Here is a 17,668-nt window from a genome sequence, read left to right as displayed (position 1 = left end):
GAAAGTAGTAATGATTGAGTATCAGCAATGGGGATTGATGGGGCCGGGTTTAGAGGATTAGGAGAAGAAGGGTGATTGCTGAAACTGTGAAGTACTTACTTGAACACCGATCTTCAATGGCAGCAGCTTTGAAGGTGAATAATGGGGTCTCCCGATCTTCACGATGCAAGGAGACAAGTAGCAGCCCTCCCGATCTTCACGATGCAAGGAGTCGATTGGAGATCCACCAATCCCTTCCACCTGGATAAACCCACAAGGATGCAACACTCTCAAGGAGCAACAGCAGCAACAAAGGTAGCAAGCATAAAGCTGAGTTTTTATTAATCAAATTCGTATTCAATGTCGGCCTCCCTTAGAAACTTATATAGAAGACTCAAAAATAGACTTAGACACTAAAAGAGAAAGGCCTAACCCAATCCTTAACCTATTAGCTAACTTAAACTGACTAGGAAACTGAAATAGACTCAAAATAGAGTCCTAATCCAGCCCAACTAAACAACTAAAAGGAAAACTAATAAAATCACTTAAATTGAACCACTGGTTCAAACCAGCTTTGGATCGGTTCGATTTAAAACATTAAAAACATGAAAATAAACTAAGTATAGGGCTAATCTCGTATGCAACCTAATTACCCATATTTTAGGCCCATAAAAGTGGCCTATTACATAGAAAACCCATGGGATCAAAGCCCCAACATGTATAGAACCCAACCCTAGAGTTATTCCTAATAAAACAAGCCTATTTTGCTGATGAATCTGCATTAGTGTCAGACAAGGAACAAACTAAATTTCCATGTCAACACTGTCATGTTCCTCATCTGGCCCCCTTTGTAGTGTGAGCCTCTGGTACATTCTACATGTGTAGGGACACTTGCACCATGGTCGGCATCTTGGGTAGCATGATCAAACTGTCTCTCTCCTGTGAATTGGATTGTTTCCAGCTCTGGCTTCACCTCTGCCTGTGCTCCTCTCGAAGGCTCGCATATCTGTCTCCACCACCATGCAGTGGATATCGATATGTTGCATCTCCCATCGATCTTGGACTATGGTATCACTGCTGCCACATGGTCTTTCATCATCTCCATTGCTGCATACAACTGTTTGTAGGGTAGGTTTCTTCTTGGAATTGACCGCCTTGACACCTTCACCCTAGGCTCAACCGCTCAAGTAATGTGACGATCTTCTTCAGGTTGTGCCAGAATAGCTTACTAGATATGCTCGACTGGGTAGCTCTTCTGGAGAACCCGTCTCGCTCCAACAAAATCACTCCTCTGAGGCAAACATAGATCTGAGTTCTACCTTCTTTGTCTCAAGCTCTTTAGGGCAATGTAATTGGTGGTTAATCTATTAATGCTTTCCTAACCAAATTCTCACCACACTTGGTCCTCAGTAGCTGTAGAGCATATCCATGGTTGTATACAAATGCAGTCACTTGTCTTGCCCTCTCAACCACACTTTGTACCAATGTCTTCTTCCCTGTGTGCTTCAGCATAAGGTCAATGCAGTGGGCTGCACAAGGGATCCAAAAAAGGCAGTATCTATTTTTGTTCATCAATTTCTTCCCCGCCTTCTTGAAGTATTTCCGTTATTCGTCACCACTTGGACAATGTTCTCTATAACCACCTCATGGACCATCTTCTTCAGTAAGTTGTAAATATATTTTGCACCATTCTTTTCCTCGGATGCATCAACTGGCTTGAGGAACACAATCCTCTCATCACAATATACCATGAAGTTGATGATGGATTGCATAGTAGATCCAGTTGTGGGTACAATGGACGAAGGTCTGGTGCCCCAGGGGGGTGTGGAGATGGAAAATGAGAGTTGCCACCTGGATTTGGGGTTTAGGACCCATGAATGGTGCCCCTCCTTCATAGAAGATCAAAGAAGGGGCTCTAAATTAACTCTAAGACTCAATGGTTGGTCAGACCCAAATCTTTGGATAAGTGTCAGGTTACGGGCTGGCAAGGTGTTAGGCACCCAGCAATCGGCCGACTAACGGGCACATTATTTGCTATACACTTGTTGGTTATACGTATTATGCAACTGGTTAACTTAATTTTTGAAACATTTAACTTATCTTGGTTGAGATTTATTAGCCTAATTAGGCCAATCAAGATTAATGTCTTAATCCTAATTACTAATTAGGTGATTAAGTAATAAGTACATTACAGGTCCTATAAAATTGATCTGATTGATGCATTTTTCTAAGATAGAAATCCTAACTCTATGGTCGACATCCTTAGGTTAGCTGTGCAGAATGATTAAAAACCTAAACTAGGTTTAACATGATGAAGAATGACATACTATTTGAATGGCAATGAACTTTGAGGGCCGAAATGACCAAAATTAGAGGGGCCAAAATATGAAATAAGTGCATGAAATCACATTTGTCACAAAGGATTGAGATACCATTGAATAACACTAGAGATATGCATATGACTTATTGGAAATATTCACATGTCAAAATAGTGCAAGATGGTAAAAGTACCAAAATGCTTGAAAATGTACTTATGATGGTGCACGCTACTTATGATGCATGGAAACTGTAGGGAATGATCCCCAATGCTCTAAACTGCCAAGATGGAAGGTCCTATGATCCCACAACTAAGATTAGGATCATTCATTGCTGAATGACCAAAATGCCCTTGTAGGGCAATGGCGTGTGGGATGTGCTAGAAACCTTTAAAAATGCAATTATATTCTTAAAACTAGTTTATGAAGGTTAAAACATGCAAGTGAGTGACAAGACCCCTCGTGGAGCCTTAAATAAAATTTGGCTGCAAAATGGCCAAAATACCCTTAGAGGGTAAAATGGTAAAAGTGCTAGGACATTCATTTGAAATCATTACAAAATTGGAAGTGCTGTTAAACATCTCAAAATGGAAAAAATATGTAAAGTTTTGGTGATGGAAAATCATTTTGGGCTTGCGCTTGGTGAAATGACAAAAAGGCCTTCGGAAGACAAAAGTGCCTTTTACACATGAATATGACTGGAATGAGTATGCATGCTTGTGGAGATTTTCCAAAATCATTCGAAACAATATTGAATGCATGAAAAATATTTTTCTTGATTTTATCATATTTTTTGGATTTTCACTTATGAGATTACCAATATGCTCCTAAAGTAGAAAGATGCAAAAATACAATGCAAGTTGACATCACCCATTGAAGGGGATAGTCCTATGTTATGTGAAATATCACAGAGAACACTCCCTAATTTTCTTAGATTAAGAAAACCTTAGAAAACAATTTTTTTCTATGAACCTAGTGAAAATGTGCATGGAGGGCAGAAATGGAAATGCATTTTTAGAAAATAGCATGGACATTTTTAAAATGCACAGTTCATGATGATATGTACAAACACTGAGATGGCCGAAATTCATCATGGACATGTCATAGTGATTTTATGATGCAAATCAACCCTATTTATGGAAAACAGGTGATATATTAAATAAATGCATTTAAATTGATAAAAAATGATTCACATATGCAAATGCATAATAAACAGTGGGTTATGCTATGCTATGTGATTACAAACCATAGAAATAGTATGTGCAGATTTATTTTTTATTTTTCTCATTTTTTGCATTAAAATCTAGAAATGACATCTATGTCCTAAGGGGATGGGGAGCAGTCGCAACATGAAATGCATAGAAAACAGTGGCTATTGAGCCTATAAAATCAAACATAATGAAAGGAGCATCCCGTATTGTTTTGAAGAATTTTCTGCGTTTCTGACATTTATTATGATTTCTGAAATGCCATAACAGGGGTTAAAAAGAGAAATACTAAATCTGGGTTTGGAGGCCGAATTGGCTCAAACCAAAACACATGTATACTAATCAAAACATGCACTTTAAGCTAGCTCAAAGATTGAACTCAAAACATACTCCATAGTTTCATATTTTGCAAGTTCTTAAAATGGTCACAGGGCCAAAAATAAGAAAATAGAAAATAGGGGGATAAGAGGGACTGAAAACAGTCCTGCGATGGGAAGTTCTGAATGCAGGAAAGAGGGGGAGGGGGCGACAGCCACGCAAGCACAATCAAAATCAAAACTTAATATTCATTCCATTCTCATTCATTTAATAATCTCCACCCATTACATGCATATAAATAAGAAAAGAAAAAGACTTTTATACGTATTCTAAAAATGGAAAGTTTAGTAAACTAGGTAACTACTTCAAACCAAGAAACCAATCTCCTACGTTACCCTACTTTCGATAAAACAATGATTACAAGATAATCTCAAAAAATAATCAAACCTGTAAATATCCTACTGGATCAAAACTGAATTTGGACCCAGTTCATCTTGGTCTAGGCTTCCAAATGGATTTTTGCAAGTCCACGGAAACGCTACTGCAACATCATCATTTTGTTTACTTGCAGTAACCCACATCTTATCGTTTTATTCTTCTACTCTTGACACACCACCTTCCAATTCATCAAATGTTCTCTTTTATCTTATGCGGTTTCCACAAAAAATCCCTTCGTAATTTTTCCAATTTGTTGCAAACCCTTACCAGTGCTTTAAACAATGAAAAGTAGTATATTGATAGGCTTTGCATGACCAGTTTGATCAAATTGAGTGTTCGCCCAATCAATAAGTAATTCTTTCTCCATCCATTTAACCTCTTACTCACCTTTTCAATGACTGGTTCCCTGAAGGCATCTGATCTTGGATGATCCCCAAGAGGGGGTCCCGAGTATTTGAAGGGCCAATCCTTCATTGCATATCCTAAAATATCTGTTAAGCGACTCAACCTATCATCTGTGACATTGATCCTTGGTATGCTGCTCTACTGTTAAGTCACTATGGTCAACCTCCTAACTTGGGGTTTGTTCTTTGAAGGTCTTTAGTAACTTTAAGTGGGTTTTTAGGCCATTAACACTATACACATAGGAGAATACACAAATTAAACACAAGATCCTATGTGTAAGGAGCTTGTCTTCAGCTTCATGCTTTCAAGTCTTGATGTTTCATCCTTTGATAATTCCTTGAGACTTGATGAAGCTTCCAATTTGGTTCCACAAGCATCCTTCTTCTTGTCACTTCTTTGAGAGATCATCTTTGCTTGAACATCTTTAATCTTTGCTCGAGTCTACTTGCCTTGCTTCTCCACTTGTGAGATGCTTGATGAACTTCAATCTTCCTTCTGGAAGGATGTTCGACATCACTTAACAATTACACATTGTCACACATCTGGAATGAAACATAGTTCATCATATAGACATGCATTGAGATGGTTCCACTTAACACAAGCATGTTAAATAATAATCATGTACACAGCTTGGTTGTCACTACCAAGCCTTGTGAATGTTCGACTTCCATTTAAACATTCACCAATCTTATGGTGTGTTCGGTTTACACTACCTAATATCTCATGGACAATCATCATCAAAACATAATGCAATACACATATTCCAACAATCGTGAATTGGCCATCTCTTTGGGGGTAAGCAAAGGAAATGGAGAATTGTTTGCAGGTAATTTTGTATGATGCATATTTTCATCACCAAGATTATGGTCTCACTTTTGGCTGTTATATTGAGAGTTAGTTTTGTGAATTTGATTAGAGATTTTAAATTAGCTGCTGAGGATTCTGTTTTACTCTACACACTCAAAACGAAGTATGATTTGTGAAAGTTTAGAAATGTGGACCAATGAAGCTATTATGCATGATCATTGCATAAAATAGGTATTTTAGTTGGGGGAGTACATGGGCGCAATGAACTCCAAAATTTTCATGCTTTTTTGCACTTTTTCTGTAGGCATTCACGTAGTACAATGGTCTTGTTCTTCTTCTTCAAGACCTTCAGGTTTTCTAAGATACATTATTTACTAAGAGTAACTTTGCCGGAGACACTAGCTAGCATGGTGATTGACTGAATCTCAGGCAATCAGGGGATGCCAGGTAATGCCAATTTTTTTTTATTATCATGTTGATACAAATTCTGAAGATTAAATGCCAGAAATGATTGTTAGTATTAGAAAGCTGAAAATTGAAGGCACGCCTTGTTCAGGGAATACAACTGAGTCAGTTTTGTTTTCATCGTTTCTGTGAAGCATGGATTTGCCGTATCCTTTCACAGAAGGAACTATAAATCACTTTATAGTGAGATATACATTGTTCCAATATATACTACCTAATGATCAAGTTCCGTTGTAGCAACACCTTCACCTGAGTCTGAGCCTAGTTAGCAAATTCACATGTCATTATTAATCTTGGAATATAGATAGAAAAGGTATATGTTACAATGCAAGAAATCTCATATAGTATGGGTTTTAAAGGAGAGGGTTCCCTACACTGCTGAGTGCAGTTTTGGGCAAATGAGGGAACCCCCTTTGGGATCTGACAATAGGGGAGGGGCATTTATGACATATCACCCCTCACGAGAGAGAGAGAGAGAGAGACCCTTATTGGTCGGTTTTAGTTTCTACCCGAAAAGTTTAATGTCCTGTCTCAGCTCTACCATAACCATAACCAGTCGAGATCGATGGTTTGACACCCTATCTCACCTCATCTTTGAACACCCTGTGTAGATCTTGTAATCCTTTGGTAAGAGATGTTAGCCAGGGTGCATAGCAAAGCAGGTGTTATCAAGGTTTCAAAAAATCGGAACAGAATTGGTAGAATTGAGTGATTCGACTTGGAATCGACTGACCCTTCAAACAAGTTCTGATAGAGTTAAATTCAGACCGGCTAATTCATTCCGAGTTGATTTGAATCGAAATTGATGAAGCGTGATCCCATTACTGATTTTTAGTTTTTAAACCTTGGATTTTATACTTGGTTCCATATGGAAGAATTCTTGCCTTGACTTTGAATACCTTTCAAATGGAGCACTAGATCTCACATTCCTTTAGCAGAGGAGTTGGCCAAGGGTGGGTAGCAAGGGAGCTGCACTTCACCCATATTTGGTCATGGGCTCAGGTGGGTTTGGGTCGTTACATTCAGGCCATTGCCCACTTCCACAACCACCCCCTTCTAAAGAAAATAATCTCTGATTCTTTTCAGCAGTTCTTTCTTTTGTAGCTTGGCCTTTTCATGAATTGAAATTTGTTATTCATTCGAGAGGAGGTAGATAGGGAAAAGCTTGAGTAATCGGGAGAAAGAATAAAAGAGAAGGGGTGAGGTACCTAAGGAAGAGAACCACTTGGCAAAGAGGACTAAAAAATAGAAGAAAAGAAAGGGGGTAACCCAATGCACGACTGCACGAGGCTCCCGCCACTGCGGGGTCTGGGGAGGGTCATGATGTACGCAGCCTTAACCCCTGCTTCCGTGGAGAGGCTGTTTCCAAACTCGAACTTGTGACCACTCGGTCACAATGGAGCAACCTTACCGTTGCATCGAGGCCTGCCCTCATACTAAATATAGAAGAATTGATTTTTTTTTTTTTTAACTTATGATCAAACTTATTAAAGGTGGTTGAGTAGGGAACTTAATATATGATCAAATTTCTGGCACATCCCTTCTTGTGATTACCATTTAACTGCTAACATAGTAATATTTGTCCTCTCTCACTAATTTCCTCTCATCTAGAAACCATTGCGACTAAATAAACACAAACCATTAAGTTATTTCACTTAAAATTGTTATGAACTTCAGTGTCAATAAGTGTTGAAGTTATAATGATTAAAGTAAGACAATTGCTTGTTTAGGTTTGATTTGGTATGATTTTTATTTCAATTCATGGGGTGATTTCTATTTCAGAAATTGTTTGGTTTGATTTTTGTGCCGTATTTCAGTGAATAGAAATCAAATGGAATGAAAATTCTGAAATAACTGAGGAGTTGTTTCAATTTTGAAATTGGAATTGATTTCACTCTTACTCTTTAATGAGTATACTGTTAAATTAATGGGCAAACCAGTAATTTCATGTTAAAAATAAACACCGCCCTTCTTTTTCTTCTAATGGTCACACTCACACCACCACCCACCAGGGCCATGGCCACCCTCTCCTGAAGAAATATAGAGAATCTATTCTCAGAAATTGAACTACTAAATGGATTTCTTGTTCTTGAAATATTTCAAATTGATGTAACCAAAACAATTTATTTTTTGACCAAAAATCTATTTGTTGACTATTTTATGAAAACAATCCGAAAAAGAAATAGAAATCATACCAAATCTGGCTTAAGTCGGTTGATGCTTTATCGGTAGAGTGTAGGCTCCTAAGTGGCCTTGGGTTCTATTCTCTTGCCTTTACCTTGTGCCAGAAGGCATCTTTTCCCCCCTTCCCCTTGTAGTTAAAGTTCCATTGGGCAGGCTCCCAGGAGGCCATGGGTTCTATTCTCCGGCCTTCACCTTATGCCATGAGTCATCTTTTCCTCCAACAACAAACAGCAACAACAAGCATAACCTTATCCCAACTAAATGGGGTCTGCTACATGGATCTGAAAGAGATTATGACAGTAATAGAAATAAGAGAATTAAAAAGATGTAAGAGGAGTAAAAGGAAGTAAAAAAGATAAAAAATAAAAGAAGAAGTCCAAGCAGTAGGCAAAGCAGCATCTTAGGAACATTCCCTTACAAGGAATCGGCTATACGTGTCTTTGCCCTCCAAACAACTCTATCTATAGTCATACTAGGATCAAGTCCTACCACATGCATATCCTTCTTACCACTTCTCCAATAGTCAATTTAGGCTTGCCCCTATTTTTTTTAGCTCCATCAAACTGAATTTGGTCACTCTTCGTTACCGGTGCATTCATAGGGCTTCGTTGTATATGATCATACCACCTCAAGCGGCTCTCACGGAGCTTCTCTTGGATTGGTGCAACTCCCAGTTCGGTTCTAAGACAACCATTCCTTACTCTCTCTCTCTCTACTGATCTTGCGACACACCTTTCTCAACAGCCTCATCTCAACTATACTCATCTTATCTATATTACTCTTCCTAATTGTCCAACATTCTGCCCCATAAGTCATGGCTGATTTTATTGCTGTCTTATAGAATTTCTCCTTAAGCTTAATAGGCATGCGTTTGTCACATAACACTCCCGAAACACCTCTCCATTTCAGCCATCCTACTTCAATTCTGTGAGAGACATTATCCTTTATATCAGCCTCTTTTCCTCCCTCCCCCTTTTAATTAAAGTCACATTGGGCAGTTAGATAGGATCATGGTTTTAAGGCATGATATCGGATCAGGTATCGGTCACCTTCAAAATTGATATGATACCGATATGGATTGGTCAGTATTGGACAAGTTTGCCCTTGGTTTTCTTAAAAAAAAATTCAGGTTTTTGACTGTTTTACCCCTTATCTGTACTGTTTCACTAATACATTATGTTAGTATTTATACAATATTAGGATAGATGGCTAGTGATACCGGTATGCATCGCCCTTGATACCAATACCTCAAACCATGGATAGGATAGAAAAAAAAGAAAAAAAGAAAAAAAGAAAAAAAAAGGGGCATGCATCAAATAGATTCCTTTGATTGCTAAAGAAACTTCAATTCCTTTGTGTGACAACCCAAATACCCATTTACACAGTGACAGCTTTCTTTCCGTCTTGTGAACACTTCTTCTCTAGATTCTTCTTTTGACCAAAGTGAACAAAGAATGGATAGCATGGGTCCTCTGACACCAGGGGCCTCACATGGGCATTCCTAGTCTTTTCAGTACTGGCAGCTAGCGGTTTAACCATATGAAGATGGGGAAAGACGAAGAAGGTTGGGAAGGTTGGTTTGATTGAGTCCGCAAGTTCATCCCTTCTGTACGTTCTTGTACGTATAACCATATCCAAATGCCATTATGTGAGCCATCATCTCCCAAAAGATATGGTTGTTCTATGCAGCACCTGAACTTTCATGGAAGCTTCAATTTTAAAGGCTTTTCTCTCTCTCTCTCTCTCTCTCTCTTCTCTCTCTTCTTTAAAGTTTGAAGTAGCTATAATGTGTCGTTTGGTAGTTCTAGTTTCTATGAATCCCTCACAAGAACACAAGTAATGGAGCAAGCATATAACCCCACTCAATTACTAAATTCTAACAAAAACCCTCTCTTTCTTATGTATAATTTTAATTGAAAAAAAAAAGGACTAAAAATAGAGGATCCAATGCTTCTTAGTCCCTACAACCCACATGGACCCTGCCTCTTCATCCGCCAACATCCTTCAATCTTCTCAATCCCTTCTTACACTTTCGCCCGTTCTCTCCATTCTAATCTCTTCTTATATATATTATATGGCTTTAACAATCCCCCCCCCCCCTCTCTCTCTCTTTCTTAGGGGATTAATGGTCCTACTTAAGTTGGCTTAGTTTTTAATATGTATAAATTATAATTTGGTGTCTCTTTCATGAATATGTTTAGTACGGAAGCTTATGGGTAGTGGGTCCGATTATACGGCGCAAGTCAAGAGACTTGTACGTAAGCCAATGCTACTTAATGTTGGGGGGGGGGAATATGTTAATTTTTGGTAAAACAATACAGTATATAGGGAAAATTCCATGAAGGACCATTAAAAGATGGGAAAATGTTGTGTGTGAGTGTGTGTATGACTGTATGTGTGTTGGGGGTGGGGGGGGGGGGGGGTGTGGAAATGACCACCCCACCCCTCATGAAAGGTGGAATTTCTATTCGCTGAGATATCAACGCGCGCTCTCATTGGCTGGCTGCCATACACGTGTGACCCTTGCGCTCCCTCACAAAAAACGCTCTCTCTTAAAAGATATAGCCGTCCATTTTGTATATAATTATTTTTGCTATTATGGTTTGAACAAAGAAAAAAGGGTCCCAGTCAAAATATAAATCTAAGTCATCCATTTTTACATTTATTTTATCCGAACTGTCTATGCCCACATAGAGTTGGGCGTTTGCACAGTAATGTCTAGTGTACTGATACACATGTATGGATATACACAGGATGTGTGGTAATACAAAAGGGGTATTTGATTGAAGGGAGAGGGTTCCCTACACAGACACAATGTGTAGTTTCATGCATTGGACTAGGGGTATTATGGGAAAACACTACAATTGAGAGGGTTCCCTACACGGACACGGTGTTTAGTCTTATGAGGGGTGTTTGCATGCAATATGAAATTAAGCTAGCGTTGTGTAAATCTTTTATCCTTGATTGAATTAGACTCTTAAGATTTGACATGTCGCTAATCTAGAACATGTCCTCTCTAATCCAATGGTCAGAATGGGCATATCATCTGTTCATGAGGTAGAATATATAGATGCTTAGTCCGGGCTAAAGTCGGAACCCCTCCTGTCTCCAAAAAAAAAGAAAAAAAAAAAGAATATATAGTTAGATGCCTTTTGACATTTGGAAAAATAGTAAACCTTTTTGACAATAATAATTTGCCTTAATTTTTATTTGATTACATTATACAATTTAAGATTCATAACTCCTCTTCTCTTCTAAATAAAAAACTTGGATCAAACCTGCCGACTTCATGGTAGCAAGTACCAGCAACACATAATGCAAACCCTTGGCTCTTGAGCCATGGACTGAATTCCAATGTGAACATGTGAAGAATTTACTTCTTGAGACATTTTAGGATATTAAACCTTTTCAAATTTCAACATAATTTGATGAAACCTGAGAAACAAAAAGTACAATGAGGGGAAGGGTGGGTGGAACATGTGAGGACTCCATAAAATATGTCTTCATAGGAAGGATACCTGCAGCTACCCGATATCATAACAGAGAGAGTTTATATTAATAACTTAATTGATTTATATGCGAAAGAGATTCCTAATCATGTTAGTTTATTAGTCCCCCCAAGTGTAATGTGTGTGAAAACAAAAGGGAAAGAGGAAGGAGAGAGAGAGAGGCTTTGTACGGCTTGACGACACTGGTTCCTATTGCACATGTTTCCATGAAGAAATCAAGAAAGCACCCAAATTAAGAAACCTTAATTAGTCATTTATATGGGTGTTAATAACTTAATATACAATCTTAATACTGGTATTAGTAAGATGAATTTTATAAACCTTACCCAAAAAAAAAAAAAGATGAAATTTATTTTACCAATGTACCATTTACAAAATAAGGGAGGAAATTTCATGGTTGCCTTAGTTTATAACAAGTTGCACATAAACAAGGAATTACAAGTCTTCAACAGATATCAAGGAGATTTTCTGTGCAACTCTTAATTTAATCATCTCGAGGGTAATTAAGAAATATTTTACATATAATTGTATCATAAGAAATGATTCCCAACTAACCAGTCAATTTAGGTGTTTACTTTTCTACCTACCAAAAAAAGTAAAAAATAAAAAATAAAAATTTTAGGAGTTTACTTTCTATGAAACGATTGGTTTCCTTCAATACAATTTTTCTTTTGACTGAAAAAAAATTATTTTTTCTTTGCTCGACCGAACCGCAAGATTAATCACCGTAATGGTTTGGTAGTTATTGGTGTTGCACCAGTGTTTGTGACGTTTTGGAAGTCACAAGATAGATCAGAGTCGTCTATTTTCTTGTATTTCTAAACCTGCTACTCTTGCTTTGAGTTGGAGAGTGCATAGTCATGACTAGAGTACTGGTGCACATACATGGACATGCACGTACGAGGGTTTCTTTGATTGAATTAGACTGCAATTTGAAATGTGACTAATCTAGACTAAGTCTTCTCTATCCAATGGTCCAAATTGTCACATCATATCGTCCACGTGGTAGAACAGGTAAGAGTATCAACAAGATGATAATATTTCATTTCATTTAGGTGAAAAAGCAAGGATTAATCTAGAAAAAAATTGAAGCTCGGAACCTAAATTATTCGACGGTTTCTCAGACTATGATTTAAACTTGTAACATCTGTAAGTAATTTATGGAGGTAGTTTCCCTTCACACCCATGGGGAAGGAAGAATTCCTTTGCCGATGAGTTTGGGTGTCTTCAGATGGGCATTGGGAATAACGAGGAAGGCATGATTGATTTCGTATAATAGGAGTAGGGTAACAATAATCCCAAACGAGTATACTTTTTCTTCACCCACGATGGGGGGGGGGGGGAACTTTTTTCGTAACTTATAGACTAGAATAAAGTAGGAACTAAAATGATTTGTACAGAAGCAGTTAGTGATAATTCCATAATTCTCATTTTCTACAGAAAAAAGTCGAATTAACTTAAGGGTGGGGGGGAGAAAGAACACTATTTGGTTGTGTGGCCTGCATGGCTCTTGTGCTTAGACACAGAAGGATGCAAAAGTACCATACTACTCCTATTGAAAGACGAAAATTCCACCTAAGACGATTAAAATCCTCTGTAGTACCGGTGGAGCTACAGTGCACATCAAACGGCCCAACAGAGGTCATGTGTGCCATGTGTGTCACCCGGCCTCTGCTGTGCCGTCGGATGTGCACTGCCGCCGGTACTGAAGAAGATCCTGGTCCCGCTTGCACATGCTCTCACATACGCTAGAAGCACAGTCAGCGATCTCTTGCCCTTAACTTTGATAGCCAATGATAAAAGTCAAATAACTTAAATGTTGGCCATGGTTAATGCCCTAAAGAATTCCCAACTTCCAACTACCATACATGGTTGACAGGTGTTTTGTTTGAAAGAATGAGAGAGCTAGTAATGAAGAGAGAGTAAAACCTAACCCTAATCACTCAAAAGTCACACGTCATGACGTAATGAATTTGAAAAGGATATTGGTACTTAGTTGAATAAGTCCTAGGTTCTTCTATTTAAAGCAAGTAAAAAAGTGAGAGAGATCTTACATATTACTCTGTTTTGGTTTGGTTTGGTTTTTATAATATGATGATACATAATACTACAACTCACTAAAAGCAGCATGAAACCAAGGGTACTATTAGAATCCTCACCCCTAGTGTCACAAAAGTCCATTTGATTTTTTAAAAATAAAATATCTGACCTCTCTATAAAAAAATGTCCTTTTAGTAACCAAAGGTCCCATATAAGAGAGAGAGAGAGAGAGAGAGAGAGAGAGAGAGAGAGAGATGGTTGGGCTACCTTAAATTAATATCTGGAAGCAGGAGTCATGACGTAGTTTTAGAACTTGCAAGACAGTGGTGCAACAGCTAAGGCTTGTGGCTTGTGATCAAGAGAGCGTGTGGTATGTGCTGTTGTATGTGTGTCTTCCAATTACTATCTATTTCTCACCTCTTTCCTCTTCTCTTCTGCAAAATCCTCGAAGCTACGTCAGAGAATCCTATGTTTCTCTCTCTGGAGTCTTAGCACAAATACCTTATAGGCTATAATCCAGCCCTTTCTATTATCTTCCAGATTTTGAATGAATTAATAAATGAGATTTAAACAAAAATTGATGTTACATAATATGATCTATTTACCTTTTGTTTTTTTTTGGTGTGTACATGTTTCGTGTAATTTTTTTGTTTTCTTCTTTTACCTAGAAAGGAGTGACTTGTTGGGTAAGTCATAAAACAATTTAAAAGAAAGAAAGAAAATTTGTTTACTTATTTATATTTATTGATCTTTTGGAAAACCCCCATTGGTGCACATGGGATCCAGAGTCCAGACTGAACAATTGATTGCTTGGCCTTGAAGTTAAAACTATGTGATATTTGTTTGAAAAAATTAAAAAAAATTTAAAGAATGGTTAATTTAGCTTTCTTGGCTATCTGTATTGCATTTTTTATGACCCAAAAGGAAAGAATTTACTAATAAAAATTCTATCAGGATCATCAGAGGCTGTGACCATTGATTAGAGAGACTTCAAGCCATGTGTTTTGATTCCCATTCCTCTTTTTCTTTTTTTAAAAAAAAAAAAAAAGAAAAGACAAGAAAAAAAAAAAAAAGGAAAAGAATCTCCCATAGAATTAACCAGAAAGTCCTCCTTTTTTAATTTAAAAAGGAACAGATTGATCTTTTTTTCAGGGAAGTGAAGGGTTTTCTTTAGATTGACCTCACTCGAAATATATAACCCAGTTCATTAATTTTCTTGTGTGAAACCTATTAACTGTTCTTCAATAGACAACAGTTTGGCTCACTAGAAACCTCCTCTATAAATGACCTTGCTGAATCTCTCCCTCCCTCACATCAACCTCCCTACCTTTCTCCCTTACACTACATTCAAAGTAGAAGAAGAAAGAAGAAGAAGAAGAAAACTAGAACCAGAAGAAGAAAAAGAAGAGCTACAGATTGCAGAAGTCAAGAAGAAGCATCAGCATCAGCAACACCATTTCCATCCTTTTCTCCATCAATGGTGAAGACTGAGGACAAGATCCAATCAGACCCATCAAAATCCTTGCCATCATCATCATCATGTAGAAAAAGGAAGTACAAAGGTGTAAGAATGAGGAGTTGGGGTTCATGGGTATCTGAGATAAGAGCACCAAATCAGAAAACAAGGATATGGTTAGGCTCTTATTCCACACCAGAAGCAGCTGCTAGAGCCTATGATGCTGCACTGTTATGTCTCAAGGGTTCATCAGCCAATCTCAACTTCCCTTCCCTTACCCATTCATCTAATTTCCCTGAAACAGTTATGTCTCCTAAATCAATACAAAGAGTAGCAGCAGCTGCAGCTGCTAACTGTAGTACTTATGAAGACAATGTTACCACCCCATCATCTCCTCCACCTCCACCTCCTCCTCCTGCCCCTCCAACCTCCTCATCCTTGTCATCGTCGTCTTCGTTGTCGTCATTGTCATCTCCTTCACCTTCATCATCTATTTCTGATCACAACATTGTTTGGGCCAACTACAGTATCTGTGAAGCTGAAGAACCAGCAAGTTCAATGGATCCATGGTTTGATTTTGCAGACTTACAGTTGCCAAAGTATGCTGATCAAATTCTCAATTCAAATGCCTCATTTGCTCCTCCAACATTTGAAGAATTTTATGATGAAGGTGATATTAGACTGTGGAGCTTCTGCTGATCAGCATAGATCCAATTCAAATCAACTATTCCTGCATTCATTTTTTGGCTTCCAAGGACCTTAAACCTCTTTGTTTTGAGAGATTGCTGACAAGTGGCATAGATTCATATATTCATATTCTTAGTGTATTTTAGAACAAGGAGTTCACATTGAGGTTAATGATTTTTGGTTCCTCATGTGAGTTCTAATTTATTGATTTTTAGACAAACTGTTTAGAATTCTTAAAAAGTTGTAGTTCTAGCTATAGGACTATAGATCATTCATGTTATTTCATGTATGGAAATAAGGTGGAGGAAAATTCAATTCCATCACTATATATTATTTATTTGCACATCAAGTTATTGAAAAAATATCCAAACCAAAATGTAAGTTTCTTTGATTAATGTTATGTTTTAGTATATTTGTGATGATATTCAGATTTTAGACCATATGTTGTTTAATCAGATGGGAAGTCTATAAACCATAGACTTTGATAGCATATATAGATCTTCTATAGCACAATGGAATGTAAGTCAGAAAGATTGAGAAGTAGAACCATCTAATCTGATTTATTCTCTTTTTATCATGTTAATCTTCTAAATTGAAATTTAATTCAGGGGAGCCACTGATGTTTAGGCACCTAGACCCTCCTTGTGACCCATTTATTAGAAGTTTTGCTTGTAGTTGCTGAAAGTGAGGGATTTGTCTTGTGATTTCCAGTTGAAAGAAGTGATTCATCAAGTGGTTGACTGAGGTTTGACCAAGAATCAAGAGGAAAAGATATGGATATATCTGTTAATGATTTAAGGCAATTTTTTTGTGTGTTTCAGTGCAAGTGTTTATATGGTCCCAGTTCCAATTATTTCTCTTGCAAACAATGTATTTGGTCTCTTCAGGGTAATCCCCTCATATGGTAGGTCATTTCACAACCATTTTCAACATGAATTGAGGTTGGGTGAGGACCTACCTGTTAGCTAAAGATATGCAAATGGGGCCCAAGATCTGCTTCTCTCACTAGGGTCACAGGATATTGTGATCCCACCATAGACTTCATCTTATAAGTCTCATACTTGAACATAGGATAATGGAAATTGGATTAAACAATGGATTTCTCCTATATGATCAATTACATGCATAGCTCATTTCTGCATTAATCAAGATCATTAAGAGTTAAACTTGAGTCAAATGAACAATCTTATTCTTCAGAACAAGATTTAAAATTTGTCTGCTTAAAGTAATGTGTTTGATAATTGTTAATTGTCAGTGGTTTGACTATAACATGATCCTACCAAGATCTCTTCAAATATTTGCACATAAGGTGTTTGTGAAATTGGGATTGTGATGATTGATGAATAATCTAACAAATTCTCTCAGTAAGCACATGAACAGTCCAAAATTTTCTATCTTGGATGCTTCCCCTTGCATGGAGCAACAAAAAGATGTCTCAACATGGTCCATATATAGTGTAGCTTCAGCCAGTGATACTCATGCTAAAAGACTAAATTAGTGTTTGAATATCTATGGCACAACAAAGCATCATAATACTTCTTTCCTGAAATCCTAGGTTACAAAAGGGCAGACAAGGATCAAAGCAGATCTGATCTGATTCTGAAAGTTCCAACTAGTTGAATTCTGGTACACTGTAAAGGTATAAGGTTGGGTTCATGTTGGCCCAACCAGTCCGTAGTATCAGATACCAGATGGAGGGGGCGGGGGCGGGGGCGTGGGTGGGGGTGGGGGGGAATAAAATTGGAAAACAATGTTTTGATAAAAAAGACGTCATTGGATCCAAAATGCATACCTGGACCAGTCGAGGTTCCATTTGAGCTCCAAGCCACGAATTGATGCCCAATGGGATCCTAATTA

At 37.7% G+C, this 17,668-nt stretch overlaps 1 protein-coding gene across 1 annotated transcript; it reads left to right on the top strand.

The window, feature by feature from the left end:
* The first annotated feature begins 14,365 nt into the window (after positions 1–14,365).
* LOC122662223 (ethylene-responsive transcription factor ERF014) lies at positions 14,366–16,232 on the top strand. Its single transcript, XM_043857800.1, has one exon. It carries the CDS (start codon positions 15,146–15,148, stop codon positions 15,821–15,823), a length of 678 nt encoding a protein of 225 aa, XP_043713735.1. The 5' UTR covers positions 14,366–15,145; the 3' UTR covers positions 15,824–16,232.
* The last annotated feature ends 1,436 nt before the right edge of the window (positions 16,233–17,668 follow it).

Source organism: Telopea speciosissima, chromosome 5 (genome assembly GCF_018873765.1).
Source record: "Telopea speciosissima isolate NSW1024214 ecotype Mountain lineage chromosome 5, Tspe_v1, whole genome shotgun sequence".
In the NCBI taxonomy this organism is placed as follows: Eukaryota; Viridiplantae; Streptophyta; class Magnoliopsida; order Proteales; family Proteaceae; genus Telopea; species Telopea speciosissima.
Note: the sequence above shows the minus strand (reverse complement) of the source record. Positions and strands in the feature narration are given on the sequence as shown.